At 55.1% G+C, this 17,872-nt stretch overlaps 4 protein-coding genes across 4 annotated transcripts; 2 read left to right on the forward strand and 2 right to left on the reverse strand.

Moving 5' to 3' along the window:
* Nucleotides 1-630: 630 nt before the first annotated feature.
* Nucleotides 631-2,357, reverse strand: EsH8_VI_000927 (asparagine--tRNA ligase SLM5; the record flags this gene model as incomplete). The annotated part of the gene is made up of 3 exons (XM_083272180.1): nucleotides 631-1,836; nucleotides 1,898-2,021; nucleotides 2,089-2,357. 3 exons carry the CDS (start codon nucleotides 2,355-2,357, stop codon nucleotides 631-633), a joined length of 1,599 nt encoding a protein of 532 aa, XP_083127354.1.
* A 1,813-nt stretch (nucleotides 2,358-4,170) lies between these two features.
* Nucleotides 4,171-5,386, forward strand: EsH8_VI_000928 (uncharacterized protein; the record flags this gene model as incomplete). The annotated part of the gene is made up of 4 exons (XM_083272181.1): nucleotides 4,171-4,360; nucleotides 4,417-4,550; nucleotides 4,620-4,737; nucleotides 4,797-5,386. The coding sequence occupies 4 exons, from the start codon at nucleotides 4,171-4,173 to the stop codon at nucleotides 5,384-5,386; spliced, it is 1,032 nt and encodes a 343-aa protein (XP_083127355.1).
* A 4,707-nt stretch (nucleotides 5,387-10,093) lies between these two features.
* EsH8_VI_000929 (uncharacterized protein) lies at nucleotides 10,094-13,308 on the reverse strand (the record flags this gene model as incomplete). Its single annotated transcript, XM_083272182.1, has 4 exons — nucleotides 10,094-10,180; nucleotides 10,244-11,774; nucleotides 11,826-11,923; nucleotides 11,974-13,308. The coding sequence occupies 4 exons, from the start codon at nucleotides 13,306-13,308 to the stop codon at nucleotides 10,094-10,096; spliced, it is 3,051 nt and encodes a 1,016-aa protein (XP_083127356.1).
* An 854-nt stretch (nucleotides 13,309-14,162) lies between these two features.
* On the forward strand, nucleotides 14,163-17,120 carry EsH8_VI_000930 (cleavage polyadenylation factor subunit CFT2; the record flags this gene model as incomplete). Its single annotated transcript, XM_083272183.1, has 2 exons — nucleotides 14,163-14,308; nucleotides 14,363-17,120. 2 exons carry the CDS (start codon nucleotides 14,163-14,165, stop codon nucleotides 17,118-17,120), a joined length of 2,904 nt encoding a protein of 967 aa, XP_083127357.1.
* Nucleotides 17,121-17,872: the final 752 nt, after the last annotated feature.

Consider the following 17,872-nt stretch of genomic DNA (forward strand, 5'->3'; position numbering starts at 1 on the left):
CTACAGAACGCCGGTTTATGGTGTAAGTACATGGAAGTTGTACAGGGTTTTAATACAATTGAAGGGCCAAGATGGCGGAGATGCCCCAAGGCAACTGGTCATTCCAATGAATTAATTGCTCGACGTATCAGTTCGTATTCCGTCGACTCACATCTTGCACATCAAATATGCCGAGCAGTTAACCCTTCAAGAAGCAAACCAGAAATCGTTTCCGACTCCATCTAGCCGACTTTGGCAGTGTTGTTCAGGTATGAGAAAAGCGGTTCTAAGACTCTGGCCGTGGGCACCTGCTTTCGCCTGTCGCACAACGTTGCATGAATACCTCGCGGGCATATGATCTTGTCGACTGCAAGCCACCAGAGAAGGCATTGGGCTTCCGGGCCAATTCTCGAGCAACGCTCCTGGTAGACGGGTCACATGTGTACGTACACATGCACGAGGTGACCCTGACCAGGACTCGGTCATTTGGGTAAGACAAGGACACCAATCGCCGTGTAACGTAGGTCGTGTTTGTTTCATCGATCCAACGTCCAGAATCCCAGGTAGGCAAAGGTTAACGAGCGGGAGCGTGTTGCGGGATGGCGAGACATCCGTAGAGGTTCATATGGTGATTTCTTGCCCAAAGAGAAATCAACAGTCGCACCGACCGAACCAGCGTGGGAAAGCTACGACGTCCCGGACGTTTGGGACTCCCACAAGATAGCTGAGCAGTCTGTCAAAGCCCAAACCGAACCCACCGTGTGGGTTAGAGCCCCAACGACGCAGGTCGACGTACCAATCCAGATCGCCGCCGGTGTAGTCGCCACGTCCGTCACCGGATGAAGAACCCATACCACGAGCCTGCATAGTTTCCAAAAGATCCGCCAAACGGTGCTCGCGCATCGAGCCCCCAGCAATCTCGCATAAGTCAGGCACCAGGAGGTCGAAACAATCGACTGTCGTACCAGGCTTTTCAGAGAAGGCAGCCAAAGGGTCTGATTTCCGCATGTAGAATGCCTTGATCTCCCGGGGGTAATGGGTGACAAAGACGGGAGTGTAAGCGCCGGCGTCCTTGGTGGCACCGAGGGTTTTGGCGAGAAACTTCTCATGTTCTGAGTGCAGACCCCCTTCCCAAGTAGGCTTGAGCTCAAATCGATCTTCCTCTGCCTTGAGAAGCTTGATGGCATCGGCGTAGGTTATGCGTGGCCATCTAGATGTTGGAGTCTGCATCATCCCCAACCATCTACGCTCCACTTCGTCTATCGGAACAAGATCATCCTCAGCTGTGCGGGTCTTTCCAGGTGCTCGCCTTTCACGCAATTCCTGCGCAGCTCGAGTCTTGTGTAAGCCGGTGGCCAAGCTACGGAGCATATCCTCAACGAGGTCCATAACTTCATCAAGCTCGTCGACGAAGCTCATCTCGGCCTCCAACATGTAAAACTCGCTCATATGTCTCGAGGTGTCGCTCCGTTCCGCTCTAAAGGTCGGTGACAGCGTCCAGACATGGCCCAGTGACTGTGCTAACGCCTCGAGGTGAAGCTGTGTAGACACGGTAAGGTACTTGGGCGAGCGGAAGAACGTATCCAGCGGCTTGTCTTTGCCCGTAATCGAGATTGGCGATGTCTCGGCCGGCCCCGTAGCAACTTGAAAAACCTCGCCTGCCCCTTCGCAGTCCGATGATGTAATTATAGGGGGATGGGTCTGTACGAAGTCTCGGGAGGCAAAGAACTGAGTCAATATGGCGACGGCTTCTGACCTCAGACGTAAAATGGCGGCATTCAGCGGTATCCGTGGTCGAAGATGGGGCATTGTGCGTAGGTATTCGGGGGTTTGGTACTTCTTCTGAATAGGGAACGTCTGTTTCGAGGACGGTGTTAGACCATAGGCCGCAAGACAAGAAGGACCAGAGCAGACTCACCTTGGCATCAGAGGGACCTAGAACCTCGACTTGGTCGACCTTCAACTCGTGACTCTGACCTTCCGTTTTAGAGGGAACCCAAGAGCCGTGCAGACGAACTGCAGCACCGACTCGCAAGTTTGCGCTGCGAACTTATCAGTAATCAAAGATGCTGAGACAGAAGGAAGCTCCAAGAGCCAAGATGAGCCCACCTTTCATCATGGCTTCTCGAGACCAGTGCTTGGATAGGCGTCCGGGAGGAGCCATCACCCACATTGACAAAGCGCTCGGTCTTCATATTCCTCACAGATCTAACATATCCGTTGACAACTACATCTTTGACTTCCACATCGGGCTTCCAGTCCAGAAATTGAGCAACTGTGCGTCGAGGGGCTGTCGAGAGCCAACGTCTACCGAGGGGCTGCGCGACGAGAACTAAGCCCCCGAAGTTGCGGGAGGGTATCGGTGCTGGGATGCGCATAATCGAGACGATACTTTGATTTCTTTGACTACTGCAGCATATTTTTGGAGAATGGGACCAGTCAGTCTGCGACTACGGAGCGACGTTGGTGTAAATGTGTCGTAGCTGAATGACGTGGAATTGCGATTGCCCTACGACAGCGGCAGAGTGTTGCGGCTACATGGGATAACAGAGCTCAAGAAAAAAAAAACAGCTGGGATGCTCCAATGGGAAGCTCCAATGCAGAGCAGCGGGTACCTGTCCCTCCTGAGGACGTAGGTACAGTACCTGCACCTTTCCCAGGATGTTGCGCCCGATAAGATAGAAGATCGACACAGATAAGATATAAGATAAGAAGCCTGCCGTCGCACCTGTTGGCGGTGGTAGTGGGTGGTACGCTAATACCATGTACCATGTAGAGCTGCTTCTTGTCTCCTTCACGGCCAAGACAGCCACCAGAGGTCCTCCTCCCGTTGGCATCCACCATCAACGAACCATGCCCCGGATCACATCCCCCGGCCCGCCGCCGCCGCCGCCGCCAACATTGCACTTCTGCAAAGACGGCCATGACAAGGTCAATCATCATCCACCACACATGATTCAAATTGCGGGCCGACACTTTGTTGCAGGGGCCCGGGCACGACTCGGCCTGGCTGACAAAGTCCAACTGTTGCCATTCCTCAGCTCAGCCTTCGACTCCCGAGACACCAAACATCGGCCACGGGTGACAACTTCGGGATAATGCAGTCGCCGATGCTCAATCCCAGGACATGGTTCTGGAATCTAAAGGGCCGGCCATCCGCTCATAATTGCCAAGTCGAGGCCGCCGATCCCATGGAAATCTGCAACTGTGGCGGATACTTGACTGCACCTCGGCGTAGTCGACATTGATCCGGCCCAGGATGGGGCACACAGACAAACAACCTGTCCCGTCATCTCCCTTTTCGCCTCACTGGCCGCACGAGTTCCGTCTTCTTCATTGCGTCCAATCTCTGGCAAATCGGTTCCTCTAGTGGGGGTCCAAGAACCATGAAGCTGGGTTTTTTGCTTCTTCCATACTCGACTCATTGCTTATTGTCGCGAAGACTAGGCAAGGTGAGGTATGGATGACTGGGTCTCACATCCCCGTCTCCCTAACCACCTTTCCCTACCTTAGTTCCCGCCACGCCCAAGCTGTCTGTCTGCCATCAGGGCCAGCATATCCAGCCCTGGCCTATGTTGCACCGCTTGTTCCCAATGCTCCTGCTTCCCCGGCTCGCAAGGACGCCTCAACTAAGATCTTGGGAGACAGGAAGATCTCGTATTACCGCGGCAGATTGCAGTAGTATCTCGATCGGATTCCACCTACCAAAACCACGGGAAGCTCGACGTGACACGGCCCGGGTTTCTGTATAAGCAAGACATCTCCCATCACAACCACGGCAAACCCACCCACCCTTTACGCGCCCTTCCTTTACACTACCCTGGAATGTCGCAGACTTGACTGAGATCCGGCAAGTATTGGTTACACTCCCCTCGTTCAGCCTTCACCGCTCTCGCTTCTTGGAGAGGCGAAGGAGTGCCTTTGGCAAAGGGCACTTTGATGCCATGCCATTGTTGCTTTTCCTTCCGTCCACGCTGCATGTCTACATGCCGCGACCTCTGCAGGCGCTAGACCGGCTCTTCGTTGGGAGGGATATATTTAAAGTCTGGAGAGGAGCCCGCACCATGCGTATCTCGGTCCTCCATTCCCAAGTCATTCTCGCTATATCTTTGCAAGGACCAGCACCCACTCCGACATCAGTCCTTCTCCGCCACTCTCACGCACCCCTCGGGCACCCCTTGCGACCTTACAATGCCTTCTTCGAAGCCCTTGAAGGTCAAGCCCTCAGAGGTTGCTGCCGACACCAAGAAAAAGCTCATTCCAGAGGTCAACAAACACTTCCGCGAAGAGTGGCCTCCGTACTCTGTTCTCTACTCCCAACCCCTTGTTCAACTTCCTCTCAGTCGTCCAAACTTTATGAGCTCAGACCTGCCCAAATTCTGTGGGTTACAACCAATGTTCATATTAGCTCGCAGGTCTGCTGCTAACAAACCATAGACGTCGTCCATGGCGACCCCGTCGACTGCGCGATTGGTTGGGCCCAGAGTGAAGGCGTACGCATCCCTTTCATCTGCGCCGCGAACGAGAAGCGGCCTGGAGGAGACTGGGAAACGGGTGTTGTAGGCTACGAGGTATGATGGCGATGAAGGCGTTGGCGCTGGCGCTGGCAAGCGGCAGAATCCTGACTCGGTGTGTTGCAGGAAAGACTCTGTCGTCGAAGTAATCTTTCGGCAACACTGGGTACACCCCATCCGGAGACCTACATGTCGTCCAACTACCCCATTCCGATCGAAGGGGCCATCTACTCCCCTGATGTTGGTAGGCATAACCACCTGTCCATAGCTTCCGATATTACTTGCTGACCCGGTACCATCAAGTTCGTTTTCGCCAGTTCCAAGACAGGATCGAGTCACTGGACATGAAGGATTGGAGGTCGCTTCCCGTCATCTCCATGCCGCCAGCACGGTGGCCAAAGCTAACAGACATGGGAAGGAAGTATTCCTTCTCGGAAGAACGAGAGCTGGTACGAAACAAGATGCGAGCAGCGCTGCGAATCTGCGTTTTCAACGGCTACAACCACGTCGTGATTGGCGACTTCGGCCTCGGCAACGGATACCGCAACCCGCCCAAGGAACTGGCAGAGCTGTGGCGCGAGGTTTTCCTCTACGATCCGGAGTTGAGGGGGCAGTTCTTGGCCGTGATGTTTGCTTTCGAGGACGACAGACAGTGCACGGCCAAATGCATTCTCGACGACATTGCCAAGAAGAGTAAGGGGTCCAGCAGCAGCAGTTCCTCGAAAAGCAAATCCAAAAGCTCGTCGTCGTCATCGAGCTCGAGCGGCAGCTCCTCTAGTCACAAAAGCGACTTCAAAATCTTCAGCGATATTTTCGCACCCAACGAAATTGCCAGAGTTCGAAGCCAGCCTGATCCGCGATATGCTTTCTCTGCGATAATGGACGGTTCTTGAACGATGTGCTCTTGGCGCATCATGAGCTGGGTTGGTGTCTCAGTCATTATGAACCGGTGAGACCGGGACGTACGTCAGGCAGGCTGAGACTGTATACCCTAGGAGGAAACATTTGTCTCTCCGTACGACCTGTCATGTCGACACTACGATCACAAACAAAGGGTGTTTGTGTCTTGCAGCCCAGGCCATCAAACACCACCAGACTGTCGATTCCCTGTTCCGCGGATTCTATTGGTTCGCAGCAACCAGTCAGGGAGTTCCATTCCTGCATTGTTTGATCAGCTTCCAATCTAGCGACCCGCGCTCGTTCCTTTTTCTGTTCTTGGACACGGCCGGACTGCGGACCCCAGATCTACAGCGTCGGGCGTCAATTGCGAATACCAGCCAGAGAGTCGGGTGGGTCCCCGGTCCTCTTCGAGTTTCTCCTTTTCTTTTCAAGTCTTCACGGGAGCCTGGTTGATTCCTTTATGGGCATTGTTTGCGGTCGACTCGTGGCTGGCGGCGTTCAAACTGGCGGTCCAGTTTGAGGAAGGTCTCTGTATTGGGGGTACGCAGGATTTTGGGTGTTTTCGCCGGCGTTTGGTGTTTTTTTATTTTTTATTTTTGGCCTGAATCATATTCCCTCAGATTCCGAATCAGGACACAATTCTCAAGCTCGATTAACTTTCCTCTTTTCACTGGCAACATATTTTCGACCGCGCAACAAGGGCGATTTGATACAGGGTGCGAGGGGCGCCCTTCGAACTACTTGACTGGTGACAGGTCATATTGGAGATGACTCGGGGCCGTCTGCCTCATTTCGGTCATGATTCTTTAATTTATATTTCAAATCAATTGAGGATATGACAGATCGCGCTCAGCACGACGCTAGTCTCGTTCGCCCTGCCAGTTTGACGGATGCTGTTGATGGGGGGGCTCTCCGTGGATGTTGAGGTCAATGATGCATCATCATGCAAGCGCATGTTTTCTCGATTTGCCAGCCACCCAGATCCAATGGAAGAAATAGCGCAGCCAACAGCATCGCAACGATGACCATCTGAACCGGCACTTCCCTGTTTGGTCATCTTAAACTTGGCTCCTTGGGTTCTTCGCCAAAAACATCCTAGTGCCAACGGCAGACCCAGAATCCATGGTGTTGGAATGGGCAGAAAGCTCGGCCGCCCCTCTGTCGATTTCAGTTTCTTGTTCTGCCGCATGCTAGATGCTGCTTAGGCCGCGTGCTCAGGCACGTGCCGTGGATGCGACTGCACCAAAAAAAAGCAAACATACACGACCTCATGGTCGCCGATGTGAGCCTTGGGCTTCCAACCAAGGGCCCGCACTCAACGTGTCTCCAAGCCAAGGGAGAGCCGGGCTTCCCGGGTAAATCTCTTACTCTGCCTCCCCGAAGCGGCGATCGATAAACAGGCTGACGAAGAATGATAGGCAGCGAAGGCTGGGCGCTCAGGTGAGATGCTCGGCAGGGTTGCGGGTTGCCCATTGGAGGGCTGAGAAGACATGCATGTTTGCTTTTCTTTGGGGGCTGACATGAATTTAGTCGCAAACAAACCTGCGGGTGGCCTCGTCATTGTGAAAAAGTCGACACAGCAATGAAAGGGGTCCAAAATCCAAATACCTCTCACCCCTGTCAGGATGTCAGATCTTGACCGGGGTTTTCGATCGCCTCGATAGTCAGGTGTCACTGTGTCTCCTCCGCCGCCGCCGTGGCTCCCCGTTCTGGGCAAATGGTCTTTCAACAAACAACAGAAAGCCCGGAGGGCCTGGCACTATGATGGTATTCTGTCACTTCTCACATTTACCGACCACCAGATGGCTTATGCGAGGCATCTACCTGTGTGACAGTCAGTACGGCCGAGACATGGAAAACCTCATTACGGCCTTTACTCGCGTGTAATCCCGTGGGCTTCAGGTCCCTTCCGCCCTTCATAGCTTTCAAGAAGAAATGACAACTGATTACAGTCTTGTTATATAGTTTTCCAAGGGAAAGAGGGCGGATCATGTATGGAAAGAGGGAATATCTTTCGGTCCCTGGATCGGGTGGACGCCACCTGAGCCCGGCCACGCGGGACCGGAGACGGCTCCGACCTCGAAGTGCTCGTAGCCTTGCGCAAGGGCCTTGCATTGCATCTCATATCCAAGCACACCCTCACGCGAAGCCGCTGAGCTGACTCCCTACCCATTCCCCGATGTGGTCGGCTACACCAAAACATGTACACCCGCAAGGAGAGCGGGGTGAAGATGCGTGAGACATTCCGCAAGGACTATCTTTCTTAGGGAGGCATCGTGGAAGGTACGGCTCTCTTTCCCCCGGAAGTCAAGGGAGGCGTCGGGGGGTGTCCCCAGGACGATTCCAGGATTCTTGCTTTTTGCTTTCCCCCGTCGTTTGTTTTTTCTCCTCTAGGTTTGGTGAGAAATGGCTTACTAGCGTACCTGGTCATGCGTCCGTCAACAAGTGCATGGGATGGCTGGTCGTATGTAGCTGGTGAGCTTTCACAGGGGAGCCAACGATCTATGTGATCATCCTGCTGCGTCGAACACCTCGGAATCCGGCCCTCTTGGGCCCGTTTCAGACCCGACTGTTTGGGACGCGAAGAGATATAGAGAGTACAACCCGCTTTGGAACCTGTATGGCACGGGTGTCTACCCATAAACGCAACATCCTGTGGTAGGTAAGGGCCCACCAACGACCATTCAGTCATCATCAGCTCACCGCTTCAGCGAGAGGCTCCGGTGAGAGACAGCGTGCCCGCGACACCCTACCGTGAACGATTCCACTTCTGGCGTTTCGAGCCGCCAACATCAGGCGAGGCGTATCCCGGATGAAGATCCCGCCCTACGATGGGGTGTTCTGGATTTCGAGACATGCATGCATGTAAGCCTCAAAGGGAACGACGAGGTCTCGTCTTTCTGGTACAAAAAAAAAAAAAAAAAGGAAACAAAAAGTAATGCAGCGATCTCCGTCAGGGATCACGGCTGCTGGGCCGATCAAACCCCCACCATCATTACATTCCCTACAGTCATCCGCATCCACACCTCCCCCCCAGGCGCCGCCCAAGCTAACCAGCCCCAGCCTAACGGGAGGCTTTGCCTTGAACCCGGCCGATCTCCCATGCACGTCAACCTAACCTGGCTGCTGCTCCTGCTCCTCCTAACATGTTTTTGGGACTTGGGGAAGTTTTGGAGTTGCCATGAAAAAGTGGCGGTTGGAGTAAGAAGGCCATTACGGCAGGCCGCATGTTTCACGGCCCCATGCCCACAGACAAACCACTCGTTCGTCCCTTGTCCTCTTACCGAGTCTCTCCGCCCAAGCAATCTGTGGGTACAGCCGAAGCAACGGGGGTCGAGGAAGAGAAAGAGGAAGAAGAGGAGAAGGGAAGGGCTTACACAAAACAAACAAACAACCGGGGGGGGGGGGGGGGGGGGGGGGGGGGGGGGCGGTTTCTCGTGTACACCCAACGGCCCACAAAGCGGTCTCAGTCTTCGCGCAGTAAGCCACCATCGAACGATGAGAATGCCGTAATTAAGTCCCACGTCGATGAGAGTCCTTGGCAGAAGGAACCGGCAATGACCCATCTTGCCCCATTCCTCCTGCTCCTGCTCTTTTTGTCGTTGCCCGACGGGCGCTGAATACCCCTCCGCCAGACTGGCTCGGGCTGGTTCGAGTGGTCATCGGGCGTTCGTCACTTCTCACCTTTTCATCCAATTCCATGTTTCATAGGGAGGGTACGAACTGCGAGATGGTCGGATCAGACGAGAAGAATTCTGTGGGTTGCCGAGGACGGTAAATGGACGGTCTCCTGCACAAGATTTATGAGCCAGGAGAGAGACGTGGGCGGACAGGACTGGCCATGACCGTTCGCTGCCCAGGCAGAAAGCTGGGCGTTTACTGCTTTCTGTGTCTTTGAGTCTAGTTGGACTTCCCGATAGGGTAATAGGGACGTTGGCGATGGGAAGCGGCAGTAGCTGTTGTCGCCAATCATATAACGTTTGGCCACCGGCATGTACACCTGACAAACTCGTCAACCCGCGAGCCAGTGCTGCTACCGCTAGAAAATCCTGTCCCTTTCTGGCCGCAGCTAGTCCCCTGTCAGACCTCTCGCGCGTAGCGGGCGGTGGGCTTGTCAGTCGATGAATCTGCGCTCACCGCCCCTACACTTCCCGAGGGTTTTACGGATGGGTTACGGGCCCGGGTCCTGCGCTGGCAAAACGGTCTCCTGAGACAGTAATAACCCCCGGGGAGAAAGAATACAAGCCAGAGGCGCTTTACATGTCCCTCTGACCCTCCCTCGCTCCCGTTAGTGCCCGATGACGGACTCGGAGCCGTGTAATGACGGGACGACGAGGGGGGGACAAATGGGACAGGAGAGGGTCTCGACGAACTCTTTGATGGCGAGGCCACCTCCTCCACGATTCCCTTCTGCTTCGTGCCGTGACTGTTCCCAACTCAACTTTGCTGCAGGCCATTTGCTTACAGTAGTTTCTATAATAGTCTTCTACGGCACAAGTGGGATACAATAGTTGATGCAAGATGAGTGACTCAACCAGCATCCGCTGGAGGTATTCTTTTGTGGTTGTTTACTATTTTTCAATTCCCCGACACCCAATGTATATGCAGTTCTGACAACGCTCGAAATATAAAGTTCAATCACATCCCAGCCTGCCTTCAACAATCCACTTCCCCATTCGACTCGCTTGCCCCCCCTTCTCTTACCAATAGTTGGGTCTCAAGCCAGCAAAGCCGGCTAGTGCGTTGGCATCTGTTAACGGGTCGTCTCTCTTTCTTTGGCCGGACAACTGTGAAGGTTGGTTAGCAACTTGCTGTCCTGTGCGTGCTGAGATGCCTGGGAGAAATCATACCTCGAGCTGGACGCTCCTGTGAAGGTGCACAAGCCAGTCAACGTAGCTCTGCGCCTCGTTGTTCCTGTCCTCGACGAGCATGCGCGCGAATTCGTACTCGGCACCGTCGATGCCTTGCCTTGCGAGCTGAATGCCCAAGCCCTTGGAGCCTCGCATCGTCTTGAGGAACTCGACGATGTTCCGTACCTGAGCGTTAAGATGTGTTTGGAGTATGGGCAGAGACGAAGTGTATGCATCAAGACCCTGCAGGCTCGTCTTGTCCTCGCCGAACAGATCGGCGATGAGGTTCGGTGAAGTCTGGGCGTGGAACCACAAGAGACATTGCTGGCCGTTATCGATCAGGTAGACACCGCCGGGCTCGACACGGGAGAAAGAGGTGCGAATCGCGGGCGGCACCTTGAGGTGGCCGGACTCATCGGGGAATCCGTCCTCGGGCGCGAGGTTGTGGAGGGGAATCATGCGAGGGTACAGGTATAAACTCAGTTCCATCGCACCCATGGACCGGATCATCCTCATCTCGTGGACTCTGCGGTCGGAGCTCTCGTTGCCGCCCTTGAACGCGCGGCACTTGAGAAGACCCAGCATGTACATCGAAAACTCCTTGAGTCTCTCCGGCATGACTAGTTGACCGTCGGGCTGAGCAGAAGTGAGGAAGTTCTTGCGGTAACATGACAGGATATCGATCGTCCTCTCGGTTAAGTGGTTCCGGACGTCCTTCAGCGTTGCAGATGTAGTAGCGAGTTTTGTGCTAGCTTCCTTAGCCAAGATCGTAAATACAGCATCTTGGTCAATAAACTTGACGCTGTCTCTCGGGTTGTCGCAGACGCTTGCGATAACGTTGGAGCATCGCACTCTCCGCTGTCCGGACGCTGTGGTATACAACAACGCGGACTGGAAGTGGGCATCCAATTTCGAGTCAAGCTTGCCGTCGTAGGAGAATGACACACCCATGGCCTTATCGGCGTCAATGACACCGATTTCAAGGTCGGCGCCAAAAGTGTGATGTATGAAGTTGCCGTGGTAGCCGTTGATTTGCAGTCCGTTTGAACACCGTACCTTCATCAGAGCCTGGAAACCCGTCTCACGTGAAACCGCATGCTTGATTTCCATAGACAGCTTGGTGTTGTCGCGGGCTCCAATGAAGTTGGGGTAGTAGAACGTCTCGCCGCCAGTGGAGGCTGCAACATGGCCAACGGTTGCGATGTCGAGGTAACCGCCAGACGGCGAGGCGAGGAAGAAGTCGGCGCCGATGCCGGTGGCAACCATCTTCTCTGTAACCTTTTTCCAAGCTGGGTGCTCGGTAGAGAAAAGCTTCTTGTCGATCTCTCCGCCTGGGTGCTTTCCATCATCCCGGAGGAAAAGACGGCCAGGACCCCAAGTGGGCAGCGCAGCCAGAGAGCAGATGATCTTGCCTCCAGTCTTCTCCAATGCAGCCACAGCAGAGTTCAGGGTAGCGAGCAGGGCAGGTTCCGGATTCTTGATGTTTGAAAACATGGTGGGGAGCATCGTGAGCAGCGACGTGATGACGTCCCTGGTGCATGTTAGCCAATAGTCCATTCTGCGACACAGCGAACGATCTTACTTGGATTCGTAAGGGTCAACAAAGAGGCCGTCACTCAAGGGGACGAAGGGGTCCTCAAGATCCGGCATGATCATCATCTGCGCCTGGTCAAGAGAGGGCTACGCCTGTCAGTGCGTGTTTGTCTATAGCCCTGGACGAATAGACTCACATTGACATTGTAAAAGTGGATGTCCTTGTCGTAAGTCATGAAGCCAACCTTGGCACCAAGGGGTATCCGTCTCTTCGGCTCGCCGTTCTCGTCCCTCTCAGCGTCCTCGCCACCGTACAATGCGGCGACGATGCCCTCACAGAAAGACTCGATGAATCCCTTGTTGAAGGATTCCTGGGTGACATCAATCACAAACAGCCAGCGCAGGCCAGTAGGCTCTTTGGTCCAATACTCCTTGGGCACGACGAACTCCACAGTGCCCCTAGTGAGCTCTGGCCGCTGATCACGGTCCACTCTTACGCCTTGGGGTGTGAGTGCGGAGAAGTATTCGGACGGGGTATCATTGGGGTAAGTGCACAGGTTGCAAACAAACTTATTGCCGCCAGACCGGAACATCATAAAGGGGTTGATGTAAGCTCTGCAGCGACGGCATCTCGGGGGTCCAGAGTCGCCAAAGTCGAGTACAGGAATCTCAAGCTCGCCAGGCTGCAGGGGAGCCAAGGGTTGCAAGAGGAGACCCATTGGGAGACCAGTAAGAGCCAGGCCCTCGGCATTGGAGGGGATGCTGTTCAATGTCAGACGTGCAAACTTGGGCGAGGCATTCCCCTGGTCGTAGGCAACGAAAGAAACGGTCGAGGGAGGGGGCAGGTGCTTCTCGAAGGTAGGATAGACGTTGGTGAAATAGTGTTGTTGAAGGGAGTCACGGGAGACTGGAACACTAGGGAGGTCATCGAGGGACAGCTTTTGGCTGCCGGAGGTTTGCACCACGGCCGGCAACCCAGCGCCGTCAGTGCCGTTGCGAGTCGCGAATTCGGCCGGGGAGGCGGGAACAGCAGGCGTAAAGGTCTGGCCGACAGGGACAGGAAACTGGTTCATCTGAGCAAACTGGGCCTGCGAAGGGTCGTTGAGGAAAGCGGTAGCCTGTGTGCCGGCCGGAGGAATTCCGTTAAAGGGTTGCGAAGAGCCTGTCGCCTCGACTTGGTGGTATGCGTGACGGTCCTTCTTCTTCCTCCTAGCGGTGCCGTGGCCGTCGCCGAGGGACATGCCTCCCATCTGCGCCGCTAAGCTGTCTTGAGATTGGAAACCTGGGCTCATGATGGAATCTTGGCCCGGAGGAGCACCGTAGGGCTGACCCGGGGGCGGTGCCGAACCCTGCTGGCCGCCATAGTATTGTTGTCCCGGGGGCGGAGGGGCTCCGTAGCCAGCTCCCTGCTGATACTGCTGCCCCGCGATGGGAGGTGAGAACTGGGGAGGTGCGGGCTGTGTCGACCGATTCGGGTTGGAAGGGTCCTGCTCGCCCTGACCCAGCTGGTGATACATGCTGAATTCAGACATGCTTCCAAAGTCCTGGGTGGTCGGCTCTCGAAAGGTTGCGTGATCGGGACCTCGTACTCAATGCTCGGTGTTCGAGGTGGCCACAGATAGCTTCTGAGGAATGCGTAGTAGGGTGGGTTGCTCTTGTGCGCCGTGAAAGTTGGGTGTCGAATGGAGATTCGGGGGGGGTTCTTGAAAATGCACACACGCAACTAAGAGTGCGCCATTCTCTGGAGAATCTTGGGAAGTTGGTGCAATCGGTTCGAGGACCGGTCGACTGGTCCAAAAGAGCAGCAACAGCTTGAATTGTGTCCCCTTTCGAACACCACGGCCAATCCACCGAATCGACAGGGGTCTGGAGCCAAATTGACACGATGACTTTCCGACGCGTTTTTCCAGACCGACAACTTTCCACCCTGGCCAATGCGGGAGCTCCAGCTACTCCCCGTTGGAGCTGTGCATGCCGCCACCCCCCACTTTCTGCATGGTCTACGGCCTAGATCAGCTTGGGACTCGGGAAAACCACATTGCCGCTCCGAGACTAACCCGGCTTTGCCCACATCCCAAAAACGGGTCCGTGTTGGCGGCCCCTGCTCTCTGCAACTCTACGTACCATAGTCATTCGCTGTGCCTTGCTTGCGGTACGTACCCTGCTGCAACTTGGAATCTCGGGCTCTGAATCCTAGATTCTTTTACGCGACCGACGACATTCGAAGCTCAAAACTCACGATACACCCGCCCACTGCTCCTGGTCGCTATACCAGCGCCATGGTCATCGCGCACACGACTAGATCTTGAAGAAAGCCCCCGCCGGTTCTTTATCCATTGGCTGAATCTCGGACGATGCATCGCGGCCTTTCCTCGTAGACAACAACATGTTTACCTTCTGCCCTCTGCAGGGCGCTCTGTCCGAGTCTTCGGCGTCGCAATCGATTCTCGAGCTCGATGGAGGTGTCAAGATCCTCATTGACCTCGGCTGGGACGAGTCTTTTGACGTCGAGAAGCTACGAGAGCTTGAAAAGTAGGACTCCACGTCCAGGAATGAATGCGCTTTTCGAGACTGACACATCTACAGACAGGTTCCGACACTGTCCCTCATCCTCTTGACGCATGCCACGACATCGCACTTGGCCGCCTTCGCCCACTGCTGCAAGAACTTCCCCTTGTTTACTAGAATTCCGGTTTATGCGACTCGCCCCGTCATTGACTTGGGCCGCACCTTGACCCAAGACCTTTACGCTTCCACTCCCCTGGCAGCAACCAAGATACCCCACGGCTCTCTGACAGAAGCCGCCTATTCTTTCTCGCAGCAACCGACAGCCGACAACAACTTCCTTCTGCAAGCGCCGACCCCCGAAGAAATTACCAGATACTTTTCCTTGATCCAGCCTCTCAAATACTCGCAACCACACGAACCGCTACCGTCACCCTTCTCGCCGCCGCTCAATGGCCTCATGATCACGGCATACAATGCGGGCCACAGTCTCGGAGGAACAATATGGCATATTCAGCACGGGTTGGAATCGATTGTCTACGCGGTGGACTGGAACCAGGCTAAAGAGAATGTCTTTGCGGGAGCCGCTTGGTTAGGTGGAGCTGGAGGCGGCGGAGCCGAGGTCATCGAGCAACTGCGGAAACCGACAGCTCTTGTGTGCAGCAGTCGAGGCGCTGAAAAGGTGGCCCAGGCTGGTGGTCGTGCGAAACGCGACGAGCAGCTGATTGACATGATCAAGACGTGTGTCAGCCGAGGAGGCACTGCCCTCATCCCGGTCGACTCTAGCGCACGTGTTCTGGAGGTTGCATATCTGCTCGAGCATGCGTGGAGGGTAGACTCTGAAGGCGAAAGCAGTAGTCTTAAATCGGCAAAGCTGTACCTCGCCGGACGGAACATGTCAAGCACGCTACGATATGCACGAAGCATGCTAGAGTGGATGGACGACAAGATTGTCAGAGAATTCGAATCAGTTGCAGACGGGCAGCGCAGACAAAACGGCACAGAGGGCAAGAGCAAGGAGGGTGTGCCCTTCGACTTTCGGTATCTCAAGCTGGTTGAGCGTAAAGCACAGATTGAGAAGCTTCTCTCGGGATCGGGCGACAACGTCCATGCAGAAGGAAGAGTTATTCTTGCAAGCGATGACTCGCTGGAATGGGGGTTCTCAAAGGATTTAATCCGCGGCCTCGCAAAGGATTCCAGAAATTTGGTGATCCTGACAGACAAGCCGGCCAAGGCGCGCGCAGAACAGCCATCAATCGCAAGAACCCTTTGGGATTGGTGGACCGAAAGGCGAGACGGCGTTTCGGTTGAGCAATCAAGCAACGGTAACAGCCTTGAGCTCGTGTATGGCGGCGGGAGGGAGTTGGATATCCAGGAAGCCAAGCGACAGGCATTGGAGGGAGAAGAGCTCAACATCTACCAGCAATGGCTGGCAACCCAGCGTCAGCTCCAAGCTACATTGCAAACTGGTGGTGGGGCGTCATTGCAAGCACCAGCAGACGCTGCCGATGACGTTTCGTCCGAGTCTTCTTCGGACTCGGGCGAATCCGACAATGAGCAGCAAGGCAAGGCCCTCAACATTTCTACCACGATGGGCCAAGCAACCCGCAAGAAGGTCGTTCTCACAGACGAGGACCTAGGTATCAACATTCTGACCAAAAAGCGCGGTGCTTACGACTTTGACGTGAGAGGCAAGAAGGGCCGTGAACGGTCCTTCCCCCTCGTGATGCGGCGGAGACGCGACGATCAGTTCGGAGATGTCATCCGACCTGAGGACTACCTGCGTGCCGAGGAAAAGGAAGAAGACGTACCGGACATTGAACGCATGCGAGGAGACGACGATGACGATCGACTTGGAAAGAAGCGCAAGTGGGACGATGGCAACAACAAGGCAGGAAACAAACGCCACAACGGAAACAAGGCCGCATTTTCAGATGACATGGACGCCATGGCAGCAGGTGATCACGTTGCCGATGAATTCGACGACGTGGAGGATACCGTCGAGGAGGAAGTGCAAGGCCCGTCCAAGTTGATCGTGTCAACAGAGACGGTCATGGTCAACATGCGCATTGCCTTTGTTGACTTTAGTGGATTGCACGACAAGAGGAGTTTGAACATGTTGATCCCGTTGATCCAGCCAAGAAAGCTCATCTTAGTCGGCGGCACCACGGACGAAACGACGGCGTTGGCAGCCGATTGCAAGAAGCTACTTGCTGCACAGATCGGCGCCTCGGAAGAGAGCGGCATTGATGTCTACACGCCGGCAATGGGCACCTGGGTGGACGCAAGCGTCGACACAAACGCCTGGGTAGTAAAGCTGGCGGACAGCCTAGTCAAGAAGCTCAAGTGGCAGAATGTCCGCGGCCTCGGCGTCGTGACCGTCACGGGCCAGCTCGTTGCGGAGATGCTGGCTAAGGAGAAGCTCACGGAGAAGGATGACGGGGCCAACAAGAGGCAGAAGACGGAGGCGGACGATGCCGAGGGCGGCGAGGCCGCCAAGGAAGAGGAGGCCGATGTCGAGGTAGTTCCAACGCTGGACCTCCTGCCTACTAACATGGCGTCCGCGGTGCGGTCAGTGGCACAGCCGCTCCACGTGGGCGACCTGAGGCTCACAGACCTGCGACGGGCGATGCAGTCGGCGGGATACACGGCCGAGTTCCGAGGCGAGGGTACGTTGGTCATCAACGGCGCGGTAGCGGTCCGGAAGACGAGCACTGGCAAGGTGGAGGTGGAGAGCGTGGGGGTTGCGGACGCGGCGACGATGATGCAACATCGCAGCACCTTTTACGAGGTCAAGAGGATGATTTACGATGGCCTGGCCGTGGTGGCTGGAGCATAAGGGTCAATAGTTTCGCGGGGATTGTCTTAGTAGCTTCCGTCCAGGGCTTGGACATGTACAGTGGCTGTATGTAGCATTGTAAGTTGGAATGCCTGCGATGGGGAGGGAGGCTTGCAGGCCAAAATAGACGGGCTGACCGAAATTGCAGTCTTATCTCGGTGTTCTCAGGTCCAGTGTTCAAATGTGATGTCTCGTGGATGCAGGACACGATGGTTCAGTTGAGACGGACTCAGAGAGCCCGGCAGCATGGGCTCGAGAAACACGGGAGGCGTAACATCCCGACGATAGGCGCAGGAAACACACACTACACACGAGAACCTTGTTGGCCAGGTGTTGCGGGCATCAGAGAGGAACGGAATTTCGTTCCAACTTGGCCTGGATTCTGGGAACGCATGTGAAGGATGCATGACCCATGGGCCTGGCAGAGAGAAGGGGAGGAGAGGGGGGGGGAGTTGCAGCGTAGCAATTGGTTGGACCATCCGTTGTTTTCATCCGAGCATTAATGAGCTTTGCTGGTGCCAGCTGCAACCTTTCATTCGGTATTGCCCATTCCTGCTGAAGATTTTCTTCTTTTTCCCCCCGTACGTCCCGCAGGCCTTAGCAGTTGGGGAGGAAGGGCGGGTGATGTATGCTCGGGACAGTGGCATTTATTTGTAAGGTTTATGCTGTGCCACGGACGATTCGGACAAAGCGCAGCGCGAGGCAAGGCAGATGATCATGGCAGACACGACCTTTTCACGGTTCCCCAACTA

The sequence above is a fragment of the Colletotrichum jinshuiense genome, chromosome 6, assembly GCF_051148585.1.
Source record: "Colletotrichum jinshuiense chromosome 6, complete sequence".
In the NCBI taxonomy this organism is placed as follows: Eukaryota; Fungi; Ascomycota; class Sordariomycetes; order Glomerellales; family Glomerellaceae; genus Colletotrichum; species Colletotrichum jinshuiense.